Genomic DNA, 21391 nt, shown 5'->3' with positions numbered 1-21391 from the left:
CTCAAAAAATGTGCGAAATGTGAAATGTTTGTGCTGACCTTTCTAAAACAGGACATGATCTAGCCAAGGAGGATGCCTTTGTGTGTGTGCTAGGTGTCTAGAGTGTCAATGAATTAGGCGCCAACTCAGCGTTCTGATGGGCATCTATGAGATGCTTGAGGTGTAGGGTTAATGCCCTCGAAGAAATTAATGAGGGGCCCATCAAGCTCTCAAGCTGCCCAGCTCAACAGGGCTCACTCCTATGCATCAGGCAACACAGGCAATTTCCAAGTCAGAATGCACTGGTTCCAAAGGAACTAGTTATTGTTGGTGACTCTATTGTCAAGGAGACGGAGAATATACTATGCAAGCAGGATAGGTGGAAGAGGACCAGAGTATGTCTGCCAGGGGCAAAAGTTGATGACATTGTAGAGCAGATATCTTTTAAGGGTACAAAAGGTGATATTGTTGTACATGTTGGAACTAATAACATTAAGAGTAAGGGATCTGCAGGTTTACTCAACAAGTGCAGGTCAATGTTGAAAAAAAGTTAGGGTTGAATGTGGAAAGTGCCCGCAATTCTGCCCAGACATGATAGGAGGGAATATATGATGACAGCCTTGTTGATCAATTCGGCCCTGGAGAGATTGCGCAAGGCTCAAGGGGTAGAATTTTTTTCAGCCTGGTCTGTGCTTGTTGACAGGAGAGACTGCTTCTACAGGGATGTGGTACACTTAAATAGAAAGGGTAAAAGAATATTTGCTGATGCTATCGAGGCAGTGTTAGGTGGGTCGGAAAACTGCTAGCTTGGGGGGGGATATACAGACTAAAAGGTTAACAGTGGCCACAGGCAGAGGCAAAAGTCATTCTTGCACTGCTTCTATTAGAATGAGCAGCAGGCTGGAAAGCAAGGCAATAGAGATTTCCAGGTACGCTGGGAGTTTTAATGGAACAAAAAAATACATGGGCTGTGTTGGAGTAACTAAGAGTAGAAACAGGTGCATGTATACTTGCATGTACACAAATGCTAGGAGTATAGTTAATAAATTTGATGAGCTTGAAGTGCTAGTTAAGACATCAAAGGCAGATGTTGTTGGGATATCAGAGACGTGGTGTCACACAGACATAAGCAGTGCACAATTGTAATTTGGGGACTACAATGTGTACAGAAAGGATAGACAAGACAAGAAGGGAGGAGGGGTTTATGCTGTTAGTTAAGAAACACATAAAATCTAAGGAAGTACATCCAATTGATGTTGGTGGGGACAATGCAATGTTGTGTATGTTTGGTGTGACATAAGCACTGGGATAGGAAAAATGAGTATGTGTGTGTTATATGCCTAATGAATCTGATGAGTATAATAAGCAATTGTGCAGAGAAATAGAGTGGGCCAGTAAATCGGAGTGTCTTATAATGGGGGATTTTAACTTTCCAGATATCGACTGGAATTTGTGGGTTGGTCACTCGCACACTAACAAGACTTTTGTGGATTTATTGGATGACTGTTTTCTACAGCAACATGTTCGAGAGGCAACCAGAGGGAGTAATACTCTTGATCTGATTATCAGCATTGATTATTCATTCATTAAGAATTTGCAGATAAAGGAACCACTGGGTGAAAGTGATCACAATGTACTGTTGTGGGAATTACTTAAGGGTGTAACTACCATCAAGATTAAAGGGAAGGGCTTTTGCTTTCGTAAAGGTGACTACAGGGGTCTCAGACATTTTATAAATTCTGTACGGTGGGATCAACTGATGATATTACCAACATTGAATTCTAAATGGAAAGCCTTCAGGGACTTAATTTTGGAGGCTACTAGACTTTTCATTCCAACTAAGAAATACTGTTCACGGTTAAGGCCTAAATGGATGTCAGATGAACTAATCAGGCTCATGGCAGAGAAGAAAAATGTATGGGATGCATATGAAGTATCAGGTGACACAGAAGCCTACAGCAGATATAAACTAGTCTGTAATCAAGACTGTCACAAAGCAGGTTAGGCAGGTGAAGGCAGATTACGAGAAATCCTTGGCAAAGGATGCAAAGAAAAACAGTTCTTTACTTATGTAAACTCTAGAAGGAAAGGGATGAATCATATTAGCCCACTTAAACTCTAACAGGGAGCTAAGTGGTTTTGTAATAACTGAGAGCAAAGTGGAGGAGAAATAGTTGAAGTTAAACACAAAAAAGGCACCTGGGGTGGATGGGATTTATCCAGTTATATTAAAAGAGGTAGCAACGGAAGTAACCAAACCCTTAGCCATAATTATGAGAGCTTCCTTGGACTCAGGAGAGGTCCCCATGGACTGGAGGTGTGCAAATGTATCACCAATTCACAAAGGGGGGTTCAAAAGGTGACACAAGTAACAACAGACCTGTTAGTTTAACTTGTGTTCTGGGGAAAATAATGGAATCACTGGTTAAAGAAGCATTGCAGGATCATCTAGACAAGATGGCAGCAATAATTCAGACAAAGCATGGGTTTGTTAAGGGAGAGTCTTGTCTGACAAATTTGATAGCATATTATGATGTGGTTACAAAGGAACTGAATATTTGATTACAAAGGAACTGAACTTTATATGATTTGATATCATATACTTGGGTTTCAGGAAAGCTTTTGATACTATTGCACATGGAAGACTGCTGTACAAATTGGAGAGATATGGCATTAAGGGTAAGTTGCTTCAATGGATAAAGGGATGGTTGAGTGGGAGATGACAGAGAGTGGTAATCAATGGACACTGCTCTTCGTGGACAAATGTTATTAGTGGAATTCCGCAGGGTTCAGTGTTGGGCCCATTGTTGTTTGTATAGTTATCAATGATAGTGATGATGGTATATCAAGTTTAATGTCCAAGTTTGCAGATGATACAAAGGTTGGCAGGGTTGTTAACGACAGTATGCTACTCCAACTGGATCTAGGTAAGTTGAGCAAATGGGCTGAGAAGTGGCAACTGAAGTTGAACATTGACTAATGCAAAGTACTGCATATGGGTAGCAATGACCAAAGAGAAACGTACCAGCTGTGTGGTACTACACTCAGGGAAGTGGAAAGTGAAAAAAAGACATGGAGGTAATTGTGTAGTCGAATATGAAGTTCGCTGAGCACTGCAGATGGGCTGCCAGGGCAGGTCATGGAGTCTTGTCAATGATATGTAGGAACTTTGCTAGCAAGACAGGAAGGTGATTATCCTGTTATACAAGGCAATGGTCAGGCCACATCTAGAGTACTCATTTTAGGAAGGATATAGAGTTGCTAGAACAAGTACAAAGAAGGGCAACAAGATTGGTGAGGGGAACAAAGGGATGCTCTTACCAAGAAAGGCTTAAGTTCTGCAAATTGCAGTGCCTGGAGAGTAGGCACCTGCAAGGTGAACTGACTGAGGTGTATAAGGCCTTGAATGGGTTGAGCAAGCTTTTGAATGCTGATGGGATTCTTCCTCTTGCTCAGATTAAGAACCTGAAGGGGCACAGATTCAATTCGAGGAAAGACAGTTGTAGAATAGATGTGCAGAAATTTGTCTTTAGCCAGTGGGTAGTTGATTGGTGGAACAGACTTCCATCTTTTGTTGTGGAAGTTGATAGCCTAAATAAATTTAAGGCTGAGCTGGACAGGCATTTGGAACAAATGGGAGATTTTTTTTTTTGGCTGATGCTGCATAAGCTTGCTTTCTTGCATTGTACGCCTCTAACTAATGCTAATAAGAAAGATATTGTTATATTTGCAATTTTTAAGTAAATTTATTGAAATTGTTACAAAACTACACAATACCACATTAGAAGTCAGTCTCTCTCTCTCTCTCTCTCTCTCTCTCTCTCTCTCAAATGTTTCTGCTGCATGAGAAAGATCATAACCCCCACTTAGATGTGAAAACAATTTCATGATAAGGGAGATATGGGATTTGTACAGAGCCAGTACTTGCTTAGAACAAAAAAATAATGCGAAGAACAAAGAGAAAATGCAGATTTGTTGATGCAGAGGAAGCAATATTTATGATGTGCTTATACCAATAAAGGTTAGAATCAAAGTGATCCCCAATAAAGATATATGATCTTGTCAAGAAATCTGAGCGTCATCAAAGATGAACATAAGAACAATACTCTTTTTTTTTTTTTCCTCCCTAAGAAATAAGACAATGCCAATTCAGTAGAACCATACCCATGGACATATCTAAAGAAACACAGCAGAAATTTAATAGCTCAGACGTGGAACAATATTCCATGATTGGGTGGATTTGTAGTTGGTAGCTGTTTAGAATAAAAGTAATGCCAAGAACAAAACAGAAAATGCAGTTTTAATTTAATTATTATTATTTTTTTTTTGCTGAAGAAGCAACATTTGTGATGTACTTATGCACAAGAGAGATTAGAAGTCAGAATAATATCCAATAGAGATATGCGATCTTGTCTAGAAATCTGCGTTTCAGATGAGCACAGGAGCAGTAGACTTTTTTTTTTTGTGAAAAACACTAAAAGGCCAAATTTTAGAGGGGTTGAAGTTAACCAAGTTTTTTTTTTTTTTACACCACTGAGAGCAAGAGTTCTCAAAATGGTAGGTGGAATGTAGTGTGCTATAATCAGCATAACTACAGATAAGATTTCTAGCCAGTGAAAGACTGGTCATTAATATACAATGATGGAAAGAAGGCTGCAGCTTGCAGAACAAGGGCATTAATGAGAAATTAGAAGACAACAATCCCTTGCCTATTGTTTGTCTCTCTAACAATATCCAATACAGTAGGATTCAACAATGGCTTACTGAAAGCTGAGAAGTATAAAACCTTATAGACTGTAGCAGGGTGAAACTGAGCCACAAATTTAGTCAAAAACCACAGGACTAGGGAAAGAAGACATAAGTATTTGACCTTAAGAAACAGGTTGAAACAACTTTTCCAATGTGTTATTATTGAATAGTTTCTTACTTAGCAGTAGTTAAGTAAAGAGTGACTAAATAGCAATAAGGGGATCTGGTGAATGATAAACATGACTGTGGAAATAATAAATGCAAAATTTTCATATAAAACACTAGAAAAGGCACAAAAAAGGCAGACATTAAGAGCATCCTCACAGTAGGGCTGGTGTTAGAATGGATATTTAAGAATACTTGACTCTAATTAGAGTAAAGTAAAGAATAAAATATTAATCTGAGTGGAGTTATGCCCTAGTCTGTAACTAACAGTCCTGTAAAACCTGGCAGGCACAAACTTTGTTTTTTATTTCACAAAAAAGTTTTTTTTTTTTTTAATACTGCTTGTGATATACCAATATTTTTCTTAATGGAATTCAGTTTACTGGATATAATATTTAAATTTTTAATAAGCAATTTAATTATTTAAAAAAACCATGTTTAAACACACATTATTTTAAAAAATATATTAATTCTGATGCTGCATAAGCTTGCTTTCTTGCATCGTATGCCTCTACTAATGCTAATATAAACATGAAACTAATAACCACTTCCATTTTTCATTTCAGAGAACCATTAAGAGTGTAAAATTTCAAACTTATGTATACATGCATATATTAATATGTTTTGTCAAATGAATAAATAAATAAATAAATAATAATAGAGACGAAAAAAATATATATTTTGTATAACAATTGAACAAAACAAAGAGGAACTACTTTCTGTAGCAGATACTTCCACCATCAGCTGACACACCAATTCTAAACAACATAAACGTGTAAGCAACATGAGGTGCTGAAAGCAAAGGGCAAACAAAAAAAAACAGTAAATAGTCATACAGGACCTGACAGGTTTTTTCCATGTATACAAGTCAACAATAACTTTTCACTTTCAAAACAAAAAATCTCAAATAAGGGTTTGACTATGCTTAGGAATGCAGAAAGTTTTTTTGATTTTTAATCATTAATTAACAATTAATTTGCAACAGTTATTTTCAAAAAGGACCTGTCATGTCCCTTGCAACAGTTATTACATTAACCTTGCCAGGTTAACGTAATAAAAGTTGTCAGTAAGAAGGTTGAGAAGAAATCTAAGATAAAAATAACAATTATTACATTAACCTTGCCAGGTTAACGTAATAAAAGTTGTCAGTAAGAAGGTTGAGAAGACATCTAAGATAAAAATAACAATTAATCTGCTCTAATTTAAACCATTTGTTAATTTAGAAGTCCAGTTACCTCTGCAACATCATCTCCATTAACCCGACGACAAACCCAGTCTAGAACTCTACTGTTCTCACCAAAACCAGGCCATAAAAACTTTCCATCATCACTCTTGCGGAACCAATTAACATGAAATATATGAGGCAGTTTGAGGTCACGTCTTTTCTCAAAGCTGAGCCAGTGATCTAAGTAGTGACCAAAATTGTAACCAAAGAAGGGTCGCATAGCAAATGGATCATGCATTATCATTTTACCTAAAACAGAAAGAGCAAAAATCACAAGACAGCAGTTTCCTTTTCATTTTAAAAGAAAGCTAAATCAAGGATGAGATGAATTATTATTATGTGTATTTTTAAAACAGGGAATAAAAAAATTAAACATACTTCATTAATTTTAATCATATGTTTTGAGGGAACTGTATGACTGTTGTTGGTGACCTTAACACAGTGGTGAAAGACACCCCAAATCATGACATACAAGGTAGTGCAGAGGACCTTACAGATCCACCTGTTTCATTTTTATTTCTAAAGAAATAGTTTATGGTTTATAACAATTTGTTTTTCATTATGCCAATGCTTGCTATAATTTTTCCTAAAGAACTGAAATATTAATTAATGAATATTTAAATTTAAAAATGTTCTTTTACACTTATTTTCAAAAAAATAATAGAAACAATTGTCAATTCTATTGTCAGAAAAAATACTATATATATATATATATATATATATATATATATATATATATATATATATAAAAAAAAACCTAGTTGAGTTTATTTCAATTTTTAGGTTCACAAAACAAAAATTAAAATACAAAAATTCAATTTAATACAGAGGGAGAAAAAGAGAAGTGATTATCCAGTGTATAAGATAATGGTTAAGTTACATATTTAATATTATTGCATAAATACAGTCTGGAAGCCCCAGACTGTATTTATGCATTCATCCATTTTAGAAGGATGTGGATCTGTTGGAACTGGTGCAGAGCAAAGAGTTTAGTGAAGGGGGGGGGGACAAAATGTTAATTTTACCAAGGACTTCAGTCCTGCAAATTGCAGTATCTGGAAACTAAGCACCTGCAAGGTCTAATCAAGGCGTTGCTTCCTTGCCATTACTAATAATACTAACTAAGGAATGAAATTAATACCTTTGTTCAGCCTTTTGAGGAATAAATACTTTTATGGTACAAAGAAGGGCAACAAGATTAGTGAATTTTTTTTTTTTTTTTTTGGTAGTTGTTGGCGCATAGGCTTCTGTGGCCATAATGCACCTCCCAAGGTTTTTGCAGTACTTTGATCCAAGCCCGAGGCAGGAATCGAACCCGCGACCTTTGGGTTGCCAGGGAGGCACTTTACCCACTGGCTAGCCCGGTCGGCTGATTAGTGAATGGAACAACAGGTTGCTCTTACAAAGAAAGGCTTAATCAGATCACCTGCGAGGTGATCTGATTGAGGTGTATAAAGCCTTGAATAGTTTGAGCATGCTCAATGCTGATGAGATTTTTCCTCTTGTTCAGAATAATCACCTGAGAGGGCATAAATTCAAATTGAGGAAAGACAGATGTAGGATAGATGTGCGGAAGTTTGCCTTTAGCCAGCAGGTAGTTGGTTGGTGAAACAGACTTCCACCCTTTGTTGTGGAAGTTGATAGCCTAAATAAATTAAAGGTTGGGCTGGACAGGTATTTGGAACAAACGGAGGGGTGAAATGGGAGAGTTTTTTTTTTTTTTTTTTTTTTGGCTGATGCTGCATAAGCTTGCTTTCTTGTATCATGTGCTTTTTACTAATACTAATAAATAAACAATCATTTTATTAAATATTAAGGTCGTGTTTAAAAACAAATGGCTCTTCAATGAAACAGATGACAAAATTCATTTTAGTAAAGGAGCAAGGTTTTTGTTTCAATGCAGGAATTAAAATAATTCAATTATAATGTTCTCTGCAACCTGTTATTCTGTCAAGCTGACTTCAGGATTCTGTGTTCATTCCAGTGATACTAAGAGGCTTGGGCTTATACTCATTTTAGAAATGACTACATTATACAAAAGTCCACCTAAAATGTATTCAATTACAATATTAGTATTTTAAGTAGCCTTGTATATAATGTACTAGTTTCTAAATCAAGCATAAGCTCAAGCCCATCACTGGATGAAGCACAGTATTCCCAAGACAGAAAACAAAATTAAGAGCATTTATTAAAATAACTGCACCCCATATGGCCTAATTAAGCTTTATTAAATTTTTTTTTAGTCCCATTCTTAAATGCTATATATAAAACTAACATAACATATTCTCAGACAATGTATTTCAATAAATAAATTTAATTCTTTCAGTTTTATTGTCCTGTCATAGATCTGCTTCCAATACGGCTTGCTGAATTTTTTTTTAAACATTCTGAATGATTAAAAAACATGAAAACAAGATATTTTTCAGCATGTTAATAAAACTTACAACAGTTTAATGTCAAAAAGTGTTTAAAATGAATGAATTTTTGTGTTGGGCAAAATAATGAAACAAAGTTTTCAATTCTAAGTTTTTTAATTCACAATAAACTTTAAGACTATGAATGAATGAAGAATTAATATTTAAGTTACCATGCTCTCTTTGATGGGACCAAGGGAGTGCCTCAGCCACATTTTTTTCTCAACCCAAAAATATTCTCAATATAGCTTGTGTAGGCCATATTGGGAAACTGGGCTTGTGAAACACTTTTCATGACAAACCAGTTGCCGACTGGGCTAGCCAGGTGGGTAAAGTGTCTACTTGGCAACCCAAAGGTCGCAGGTTCAAATCCCACCTTGGGCTTGGATCAGAATAGTGCAAAAACCTTGGAAGGTACATTATGGCCACAGAAGCTGATGCGCCAACAGCTAACAAAGAAAAGAAAAAAAAAAAAAAAAACCATTTAAAATAATAGTGGAATGAAAAACCAGTTACACCACTAGAAAATTTCTTTCAGAATGCTTCAGGTAAAATTAGGCTATTCACTTTATACAGCAATTAGGCCACATGGGGGTTATCAACACTATTCCTTAACATGGAAATGAACTGACTATTCCCAATAAAATTTTGTTAAGAGAACATTAAAGATATTTAAAAAGCTAACATAAAAACTGTAACTACATTCCTAATATAAATATTAATAACAGAATTCCTTTGAGCTTTAAATTTTATTACCCTACTAGTAAACTTGGTTACTAGTAGGGTAAAAAAAACAAATCTTATAGTGGAAAGACTCCTCATCCTAACTGCCAAAATGACCACCGGAATAATCCCAGAGCCAAACATCTGGGAACTGTGCAGCTGGAGAATCCCTCAACCCAGACTGAGGTCAGCTCCCACACTTATAGCCAACCCTAATAGACTAGCCCTAAGCGAACGTTTTCTCCCCAGGCAGATGCTCATCCAAGCATCCATCAAGCAATCGATGGCGACCCCTACAAGTTTGCTAAGGATTGCAAATACCGGAGACAGATCCTTCACGGCCTAAACTCAACCAGGTAAAATGTACAGTAATGCGGATAGTATAATAAAGTCAAAAAGTATGTCTGTATAATATCTTTATGAATATATTGTGAATAATTTAATTGAAAAAAAAAACTTATATTGTTGGCCCTAAGGGATGAACCCGAATCTCAATGTGGGCCCTATCCTCAAGGTCTTTATCCACCAGCCAATGTAAAGTCCCTGGCATTCCTGCTGTAAAGGGTACATTATATACATCACAATAGTTTTCATTCATGTACATCCAAATATTAAAAAAAAAAAAAAAAAAATCCTGAAACATTTCAGCAAATTATTTTAAACAAGTATTCTCTATATATCACTGTACAATTTACCTTTATGTTCTGCAGCAGCTGTAGCTTCAGATCTCATAGCAGCTCCAATGAATACACCATGTCTCCAATTTAAGGCCTCATATACTAAGGGAACACCTACAAAACATATCAAAATAATCATATCATTGGGTAAGGTTATGGCCAAATATGCATTTTTTATTATTATTTTTTTTTATTATGTACTACGACTTTCACACTAGCTAGTGAGATGCTAAATTTTATTAGTTCCTGGAAGATATATGAAACTGAAAAATGTTAATATAGATTATAATGATATTTCATTAAAAATTACAGTTCTTGTGGCAATTGTATTTGGAATATATAAAGAACACACACAATTTGAAATAATTCATTACATTGCTAATGGCCAATATTGTTAAATGTATCTGCACTCCAGTCATTTTAACTTTTGACTAATGTTAACAGAGTACAGCTGTTCCTCACAAATTAGTTGAGTTTTTATGTGAATATACTCAAAATAAACTAAATGTCAGGTCATGAACGCTAAAAATTTGTTCACAAGTCTTTTCTACCATGTTTGAATCATATCAGGTATCACAGTACAAGACAACATTCCTTACATTTCATGGATACAAATTTAAAATTGTTTCTTTTCTGGTTGCTAGAGCATCTATTGGACAATGTATTGGTAATGTTTTAGGGGCATCCAGCTCAGCAACTAAACCACAGGTTTGGTCTCGTAGATCATCTAGTGGCATGCATAACTAACTCCTCAACACAGTATGAATTCAGAGTACTGTCAAAAACCATGCAGATGGAAAGATAGTCCTCTTCCCCCTCAATACTGTTAATTTAGGTCAACTATATCACCTTTGGAAACAAAGCGTACAAACAAATTTTTGGTTTGCCAATGGGATTGAGCCTGAGTGGCTTAATATCAGAGATCTATCTCTCATCAATTGAGCATATACATTTGACGCCTTTTCGATTCCGTATCACATACTATGGAAGGTATTTAGACGATGTTCTAGTTATTACTGATAGTAGTACTATCCAAGACATTTTACATTCGTTTAATAATATTCATTCTAGACTCAAATTTACATTAGAAAGGGAGGATACAGATACAAAGTTATTAAATTTTCTAAATTCCACGCTTACTCGGGACTCGCATAAAATCCAATTTAACATCTATCGAAAAACTACAAACACTGGTATGCTTCTACATTATAACAGCTATCACCCGTTCACCTACAAAAGATCGATTATCTTTAATCAATTTCTAAATGCCTACAAATATTCAACGACGGCATCTGCTCTGGACTCAGAAATACAAGTATTAACCAGCAAATTCTTAAACTGGGGTTATCCCCTTTCTACAATAAACCGAATTAGGGTACAAGCTAAGGATAGGATACAAAATACTACTCCAACCAACAATAGTAATATCAAAAAATACTTTATTTCTGTCCCATATGTCGAACAGTGGCACAAACAGTTTAACAGATTCTTTAAAGATACCAAATTTAAAATTGTGGCCAGGCCAATATGGAAATTACACACTATACTGAACAATCGCTCAGTCTTTTCCTCATTCGCAACACAAATTAATGACCTGGTATACAACATTTCTTGCGGTGATTGCAACTCATCTTATCAGGGTTCAATGTGTTTTCCTTTGAATATTCGTGTTAATCAACATGCGGCCTCAGTTTGTGCTTCTCGTTCAGCAGCATCAGAATTAGCCTTTCGCGCTGTTAATGAAAAACATACCTTTTTATTTAGCGAGGCCAAAATACTTAGTGTTCAACGTAATTGTACGCGACTATTAATTGCAGAAACCGTAGAAATTAAATTACATGAAAATTCTGTTAATGTTCGTCGGCCATATCTGATCTCTGATTCATGGGCTTTTACATGCATGCACAAAGACTAATAATCCCTATTTAAGTTTCATGCGCAACCATATTCGGTAATTTTCGTTCCTGTGATCACGACACGGTTGAAAAGCATTGTCAGCTTCAGGAAAGAAAAATCATTTTGCAATTTTTTCGTTAAAATTCTTTTAATTAATTTTCTTATTTTTAATTGTGTTAAATTGATTTTTAATTATTTGTTACTCTAATGTAAGTTTTTTGATTTTTTTTCATTTTAATTTCCTGAGAGTATTTTAAAGTGTTCTATGTATTATATTGAGGTAAACTCCTCTTATTATTTTACAAATACAGATACTAATTATTATATTTTCATTTCAACTGTCCCCCCACCCCATGGTTTCTCTCATACATAATCATTTCTCAACCATAAGTTTGCCAAATGTGGATTTAAGAAAATGCAGTTTTATATTTGTATACCAAAATGTTACAATCCACATTTTTCTTAATATATGGTTCAGCCCAGTCTTCTTAAACAGGAGAATTATTATTCCTGCCTGCTGTAGATCAGGGGAGGATCTAGCATATATTGTAGAGGATTTGTTTACACTATCCCAGTGGTTTCCAAACTTTTGCCAATCAAGTCACATAGTTTGGGAAACAGTACAGTCTATCTGCTCAATGCTGCATGTGGATGAGTTGCTTTGTGCTTTTAACTAATGTTTCTAATTTTAACTAATGTTTCCCAGAAGTATTTAGTATTGTTTTCTTAATACTTTGAAGGCTTTAGGTGCAACCTAAGAGGATAGTCAACATTTTGTGTGCGCACGCTTGAGTACACATGCCTTTGCTTGTCACCTTGTTATTATTTTTTTTCCCCTACTGTATAGTCACACAGAGAGAGAGAGAGAGAGAGAGAGAGAGAGAGAGAGAGAGAAATGGTCAAGTTTACACCTCACTATTACTAAAGCTGAAAATCTAGTCCCTCGAACTTTCTAATAACATGATTCTACTATAAAAACTTTGAGGAAGACCATTACTTCCATTTGGTGTTTGGTATGTTTTATTAAGTTCAGAATTACAGGTTTAGAAAGTTGCAAGACTACTTTTTTTGAATCACCTTAAATATTCATTGATTAGAATTGCCGATTGTACATTTCTGTGGCAAGTATGAAGATTCAAACTACTTGTAGAAATGGAATTCAGGTGTAGTTATGGCTTGAATGTTATTTCCACAAGCTACTAGACTGGCAAAAAAAAAAAAAAAAAAAAAAAAAAAAAGAAGTTTAAGCTAATGTCAATGGCACAAAAAAAATGAAACACGTTCTTTAAATATTGAGAAACAGGCAGCAAGTGGCAGTCCATTAGTATAACAGTAAATTAAATGCACTTTATATATAGTATGAAGTGCCTTTTAATTATTATGTGAAAACAAGTTGTATAACTATATGAAGTTTACAGTACTATCTTCTTTTTTCATTTGTCTCTGCACCTAGCAGGATTTAAACTATTTAGATAAAGAAATTATGATCTAATGCTGAAGAATGATGAAGAAATGATCTAATGCTCACAGCAGAACAAGCTTTGCCATTGCAACAAGTTGTCCTAATTTTGCACTATTTTCAAACAGATAGTCTTGCTAACATGTTAGTTGCCTACTACCATGTTAGCCTACTAACATCATTTAAAAGATGACAGTGAAATGACAGGCTGTTTCAGGACTAACTTGCTCTTCATTACACAGCAGGTAGGTCTCTAATGACAATAATCAGACAAAACCGTTGTAAAGGAGTTGTTCAATGTGAGTTGCCATATGGTATATGCAAAAGTTGCAAAATTTGTTGCAAAGGCAAGTTTGTTCTCCTGTAAGCAATAAGACCCAAGTAGTTTAAGCATGTGTTTTTGCAGCCTGCTGGCTGCAAAAATACATGAAAGAACATCGGGGGTATAGCTACCGTATAGCAAAAGTAGGTAAAGCCTAGGGCCTTACTCCACCAGGGCCTGCAAACAGCTGCAAGTATGAGCCACCGCTACTAGGCTATGGCCTATAGATAGATGCAACATGTAATGAAAATATTTTTCTCACTGAGCTCTTCAGCAATGTGATACATCGAGAAATAAGGAAGGAATTCTTATATCTTATTGCCAAAACATAAACCCAAGTGGCAGCAGTCTTTATTTTACTTTTACAAATGCAACTTTGTATAGTGATAAGACATCCGTTTCGTTACTGTATGTGTATGTGTCATATCGTACGGCGTTCGGATTCCCCAATTTGCAAGAGGGATAGGCCCCACGTATATGAACATTTAGCCATATACGGTGGTAAAAGTTGTTAGTTGATTAATTTCAATTCAAGTTTGTTCAAGTCACTATCAAAACCACAACTGACATACAAAAATGTATTTGTTTATTATTGCTATTTGTATTTAAAATATAAAGTTTAAAATTAAATTAATAAAATTTAGTTAAAAATGGATGAAAAGAAAAAGAGTGGAGCCCAAAAATGAACAATGAAGAAAGCAAAAGAACAAGCAGTCAATAAATTACCTAAATTAGATAATTTCTTTACAAAACACAGTAATGAATTATGTACAAAAGAAGTAAAGAAAACACAGTTTTGAGAGTTATTTAGCATAGAAGGCAGATCCCAGATGAAGTCACGCTGGCCGGTGATCAGGGATACTAAAAACTAATAGCTTTATATTTGCTAGTGAACTATAATCGGTACAATTTCAGTTTGTTGTATCGAATTAGAAAACGTGGAAAAGAATGCTGCTGGTGTAAACATATCTGTGGATCATTTAAATCAAGCAAGTTCATCAAACGAAAACAATTCAACAATCATAGATATGCCTTCGTCGGAAATTACTGTTGAATACACTGCACCGCTTATTCCCTCAAGTGATCTTGGAGAATACGTGGACATCAACATTTCCGATGAAACAAAAAGAAATGTTATGCGTTTGTCACCTCAGAGACCTAAAGGACCATTTCCAAGGGATCCTGAACAACAAAATAGAAGTTTTAGTGACACGTACTACTATTCTACTTCAATATATGGTCCAGTTCCTTGTGGTTCAGCACCATTCTATTCATCAATTTTAGATACTACTGAAGATTTCACAAAAAAAAAAAAAAAAAAAAAAAAAATCAATTAAGTGTTATTGTACAACATGTTCGCATAATTCCCAACGAAAATGAAAAATCCAAAGATTTTGAAATTTGTGAAACGTTTTTAGGATTCTATGACATGAATGATAATTCGGCAGAAATGATGACAGATAATATAATGAAAATATTACACAAAATAAATATTCCCAATGAAAAATGTTATGGTCAGGAATATGATGGGGCTAATGTCTTGAGTGGGTTTATAATGGTGTGCAGTCATGCATTAAAAGTATCCAATCAAATGCAGAGTACATTCATCGTGCAAGTCACAATTTAAATATAGTTATAGTTATTAATGATAGCGCAAATTGTTGTAATAACGTTTCATCATTTTTCGACATTCTTCAAAATTTGTATAATTTTTTTTTGGAAATAGTACAAAAAGATGGGATCTTCTTCTAAATTTACTGTGGAACCTGAAGTTACATTAAAAAAACTCAACCCTACTCGTGGGTCTGGTAGATTACAGTCTTGACAGCTGTGAAAGTTCGTTTTGTGGATATTATAAAAGCTGACAGAAATTAATCTTAAATCAAGTAAAAAAGCAGACCGAGATGAAGCCGTTGTTTGGTTTTTAGGAGCATTATCAACTAAGGCCATATTGCTCCAGGGATATGCGGTGGTCATTCCCTGACCTTTCCGCATCCTCCGTATTTGGTGGGCATGGGCTCGAACCCGTCTAATCAAGAAGCATATGCTACGCACTGCTGCTCCTGCCCACCTGACTACAGAGGGGCCCAGAGATGAAGTGCTTAGAATAATGAAGCAAATGATGACATTTGATTTTATTTTCATTTATATATTTTTGCATAATGTGATGTGTGAAATTAATTATGCTTCAAAAACTCTACAGAAGCATGATAGAGTATAGACCTTGATGACTGTACTTCTTTATTGGATTGAGTCAGTAAAAATTTACAAAACATTCGAAATTAAATAAGAATCTGAACAAATTGCCAAGGAGTTTGGGGGTAGATCCCAAATTTGAAGACAAATAGGAAAGACAGTACAATGAATTAGCTTCAGATTTTTTTTGTTTGATAACAGAGATCAGTTTTTTAAAAACTGGTGTTTTTTACTATGTTTTAGACAATATTATAATACAAATTTAAAAATCGTTTCAAAAGTATGAAGTTAGTAAAAAATTATTTTGTTATACTAGAACCAAAAAAAAAATAATTAATATGTAAAATGGTGATATATTGAGTATGAAAATCTCATAAAAAAGTATTCATTTGTACTCTCTCCCCAACTGCCAATTCAATATTGTAATTTAATCACACTTATTACACAAGATTTATCAGCAGACAATTTCTTTATTTGTTAAATTGAAAATATAGTGCCTTAGAAAGAGACTTTTCAGAAATTTTTACTTTATTTATGTTACTTTTTACCCTGATGTGACAGCTGCCTCTGCCAAAAGATCATTTAGTAAATTATGAATAATAAAAGATTATAAAAGAAATGCTATCGGTCAAAGCTTGCAATCTTGCAATGTTGGCTATTGAGCATAAATATGCCAAAAAAATGGATTTAAAAGATATTATTAATGATTTCACAAATGTAAAAGTGCAAAAAGTAACATTTTAACTTTTTGTCAATTTATTAGTTATAGTATAATTTTTTACATTTGTCAAATTATATTTAATAAGTAGTATAATAATGTAATATTACTTTTCATGTTTTTGATGTTTGCAAAATTATAAAGAAATCGTAAATAAAATACATTTTTTTTTATATTATACGTAATCAAAATTTATTTTAATAAAAATAAGGGGCTCAAAATGATTTCTTGCCTATGGGCCCAAAAAACCTAGCTACACCACTGAAGGACATGAAAGTTCTGAAAACTTGTTATAATTTCTCTGAGTATACATCATTAGCAATATTGTAACTTTGAAGTTCTGATGTCATATACCACCATGTGGTATATGATATCACACCAATTTCTTTACAGCTGTTTTGTCTAAGTATTCTCACTAAAGACCACCAGCTATCTGATGAGGGGGCTGAAACATGTCATAGAAGTGTCTCTCTTTTAAACAAATGGGCCTTTTGGACGTTTAGCTGTTGGTTTGAAAATAGTGCAATACCAAGGCAACGTGTAAAGTTTGTTCTTCTCTGAGTGTTAGACCATTGCATTATATAAGCAGTTTAAATCCTGCTAGATACAAAACAGTTCTGCAAACTATAAAAGTTATATGTGTATAACTTTTATGCTGTACAACTCTCTCTATTGAACTCCTTGAAACAGAGGTACACACAAGAACCAATCAATGAGGAAGGGAGAGGAAGTGCTGGAAATGAAGGTGTCCCAAAATCTGATATCAAATCCTCACAACTATTAAAAAAATCTCCACCCTACCGACTCTAAAATGACAAGAACTAAAAGAAAATAAAACCTTTTCCTACCTAACATAAACAATGAAATTTCAAAGATAAAATCAAGTACTTTGAAAATGGTATAAACATGCTTAACTTCCAGATTGAAAACTTGTTTGTTTGTGTGTTTTATTTAGTTGTTGGCGCATCGGCTTCTGTGGCCATAATGCACCTCCCAAGGTTTTTGCAGTACTGTGATCCAAGTCTGAGGCGGGATTCGAACCCACGACCTTTGGGTTGCCAGGCAGGCACTTTACCCACCCGGCTAGCCTGGTCGGCAGATTGAAAACTACTTGGCTGCGAAGAACATATGTCAACACTGATAGTGTATTTACATTAAATATTAGATATTTTCATTAAGATTAAATATGAATTTTTCTTCTAAAGTCTTACTAATTTTCTTTTCTGGATCTTTCTGGATGGGATGGAGATGATTGTTATCTGAAGGCATAGTATTAACTTGATTATTGTTGCACTAGCCTGTGGGCTGGAGTTCTGCTGGTTAGTGGAAGTAGTTTCTCTCTTGAGTTCTTTTGATATTGTAGTGTGGCTGCCAGTGAACATTGTTACCTTATTCTGAATGCCCTGAGAAGTATCTTGCTGAGTAAAGAGGTATGATTGGCAGGATCTTCTGATTTTTTATTGTAGGAAGGAAAGGTCTTATTCTTAAATAGAAGTATTCCTCCTCAAAAATAAAACCTTTCTTCCTTAATGATGGTTCTGTTTTGGAAGTACTTAATGAAATATGATTTTGTGAAAGAGAAATGAGTTTAAAATTGAAAACTGAACCCCTGAGTGGGCTTGGAAACATTATAATAGCAAGCTGGTATAGGGCATTTGATCATTATCTGGAGGAGGGAATTTAATTTCTAATAACACTTAGTATGAATAAACTATAAAAATTTACAATTTTTTTCTTGTCTACTTTACTGAATATAAAATAGTTTGTATAAATTGATTTACTCTAAGAATTATTACCTTTTGGTCTCCTTCCTCCAAAAATTATGGCATCAACAGGAACACCTTTAGGACTTTCCCAATCTGGGTCCATGATTGGACACTGGTTGGCTGGAGTACAGAACCTATATACACAGAGTTCAAACAGTAAATGGTGAATATTTACATTATGAAATTCTAATCAATTATAAATAAAATTATCCAGTGATAATGTATCAACTTACACTATGATCAAGAAAAATTTCATCATAAATAAGTTAGTATCATGATTAACTCCTAGCTCAGTAAACACAGACTGCCTAATGATTACATTATCTATACAGAAAAATGCTGAAATGTAGTCCCCACTCAACTGAATGCAGGAACATTCAATTAAGTGGGGACTGCATGTTCAGCACACAGGCAACAAGTCCTGAGTGTGGCAAGATTTATTTTTTGCATTAAAAAGATGCATTTTTATATTTGCATGCAGGTGTATATAACCCTATAAAAGCTCCTTCCAATACAGAATTAAGATTAGTACAAACAGCCATACAGAGCTTGCTTTTCCAGGTCTTCCCTTGGGTTAAACTAAGAAAACTCTCTACAGGCTTACATGATGTGCTTCATCTTCTGCAGATGCACCATGTGCATCTTTTTTTTTTTCTTTTTTTGCAGATGCACATAGTGCATCTGCAAAAAAAAAAAAAAAAAGCCTTTATGAAGATGGGGGGGGAAAGCTAGGTACTACTTGGAGATTCATTTGTGACTACCTTGATATGTGACTACCAATTGGTAGTCACATATCAATGGGGGAAAGGGTCTATGTGTTGATTTTGCTGTTTGCATGTGAGTGCTGTTAGACCTTCTGGATTGCAGTGCTTGTGTGAGGGAAGATGTCTGATTGGCTTGTTTTTAACATTTCTTAACAGAGTGAACTGGGATCATGAATCTCCTTCTCATAGTAGAGTCTGGACTGCTGTATGGCCTAGCCCCCATTAAATCTTGCCATGCATATAATATTAAAGGTTAGAAAGTGTTTCAGTAAAAACTTTGGCAAGAAGGGGTGATAGCAGGGTCCTCCTTTTGTAGGAGGGAATCTTGAAATTAATAGTAGACCACAAATCAGAGGCCCTACCATATGAACACACCTAAGCTCTGGGTTAGATAGAATGGCAATGCTGACCGGGCTAGCCGGGTGGGTAAAGTGCCTGCCTGGCAACTCGAAGGTCATGGGTTCGAATCCCACCTCGGGCTTGGATCAGAGTAGAAAATGCAAAAACCTTGGGAGGACACAGAAACCAATGTGCCAACAACTAACACAAAAAAAAAAAAAAAAAAAAAAAAACAAGGAATGGCAACAAATATCTGATGTAGGGATACAGCAAAGAGTTTGGACATGTTTCAGTCCTACATAACTGACACCAGGATATTACTTTCACCTTTAAAATGGAGAGATACAATTCATTTCAAGGTTGATTATGATCACCCCCCCCCCGATATTCTTGTGAAAAATATTGGTATCCAATTGGTGGTATGTTGCAAAGCAACTAATGTCTATGTTAGTGATATAATGAATGAGAAGTCAGTGTGCTGTGCATGCAAACTGTATTCTATGGTCAGTATCTATTGTGCTAGATGAGAAACCAGACTTAATGCGAGAAAAAAATATGCAGCCATCACAGAGAATGACATTCAGCCACAGTATATTAATGAGATCTGAACCCAGACCTTTTTTTGCACTGTGTGGATGGATGGTAATCTAACTACTGTGTTACTCGTGAGGATGGAGTACAGTAATACCCCGAAGTTACGCGATAGGTGGGTCCGACGAAAATCGCGTAAGTCGAATTCGCGTAAGTCGGGGTACAACTTTGCATATAAATACATATAAATTTTGCTTAATTGGGACCAAGGACTAACAAAAACACTAGTTTAGAAGAAAAATATTAATAAAATTGCAGTTCTTTATACATATTAATACAAAATATGTATTAAAAAAGCAAATGACTTACGTAAAAAAGTTATTTCGATGTCGATGGCTTCATAAAATCTAACAAATTCGTCTGACGACACAGCGCCTTCTTTTTTTCACGCAGAATTTCGTCGTAGCAAACCAATAATTTTTTTATTCCTTGCTTTGTAGCTATAACGCGTTCTTCGTTGGAGTCTATGTTTTCTAAAATTTTTAAGCCCTTTACAATTGAGCCCTTTTCAGTTTTCAACCTGTCAAGTTTGCAATTGTCATGTGCTTTTTGCCGTTGCTTCATTTAGGCCTGTAGCACGTGCAATATCACATTGTCTTTCATTTCACTCAAAGCGTTTCACAATTTCATATTTTTTCTCTATCGACAGAGGCGGACTGGCCATAAGCCTTACCGGGGAAACCCCGGTGGGCCGGTGTGATTTTGGCCATAAACCATAGTATGAGGCCACTATAAATTTTCCTGGGTAAGAATTTTTGATCCAGTCCGCCTCTGTTTATCGATAATTGCTTTTCTTTTTCTCTCTGAATCTGCAGTGTCTTCACCAGGACGCTTCCTTTTCACACCTTTTAATTAAGTATTTTACTCATTTTTAGGGAATAAAGCACAATTACAAAACGAGGAGGCACGCTTGATACACATAAACAAAGCTGCGCGCATGTAGCAACTGAATAAACAACACCATAAAGGCAGAGATACACTATTAACACCTCATATTTCTAGGGGTTACTACCATAAAACAATAAAAATCCAGTTGCGTTTCTGCTAGTGAAATCTGTTATAAACTGGTAGTAAACTCGATCTAATTGCATTTGCGATTATACCGATAGCTGGAATTGTGTTGGTTTTTACGTTATTATGGTGAAATGTGTTTCCCCTAAACTGATATAAAAAACATAAAAGCAGCAAAGTTGAATTTTGTTCATCTTTCGCTCTCATTCTCCGCCGTCGCACCGTATATCGATAACATATGAAAAACGACCTTGAAGATAGTGGGCGGCAGCGTTGCCAAACGAAAAAAAATCAAGAACCGCGTAACTCCGAGTTCGCGTAAGTCGGGGTATTACTGTATAAGGAAACCAGATATTTGTTATTCTAACCTTCCCCAATACAAAGGCTGGCACAGTAA

At 35.2% G+C, this 21391-nt stretch overlaps 1 protein-coding gene across 1 annotated transcript in view; it reads right to left on the bottom strand.

The window, feature by feature from the left end:
- The window catches only part of LOC150078662 (phosphoenolpyruvate carboxykinase, cytosolic [GTP]-like), a 170075-nt gene that overhangs the window by 2874 nt on the left and 145810 nt on the right, over positions 1 to 21391 (bottom strand). Inside the window, exons 8-10 of the mRNA XM_090383707.1 lie at positions 18320 to 18423; positions 9951 to 10046; positions 6129 to 6367 (exon numbers count right to left, since the gene is read on the bottom strand). Coding sequence (XP_090239833.1) covers positions 6129 to 6367; positions 9951 to 10046; positions 18320 to 18423 — 439 coding nt within the window. The remainder of the gene's footprint in view (positions 1 to 6128; positions 6368 to 9950; positions 10047 to 18319; positions 18424 to 21391) is intronic.

Source organism: Mastigoproctus giganteus, chromosome 10 (genome assembly GCF_048544385.1).
Source record: "Mastigoproctus giganteus isolate SK-2022 chromosome 10, ASM4854438v1, whole genome shotgun sequence".
NCBI lineage: Eukaryota > Metazoa > Arthropoda > Arachnida > Uropygi > Thelyphonidae > Mastigoproctus > Mastigoproctus giganteus.
Note: the sequence above shows the minus strand (reverse complement) of the source record. Positions and strands in the feature narration are given on the sequence as shown.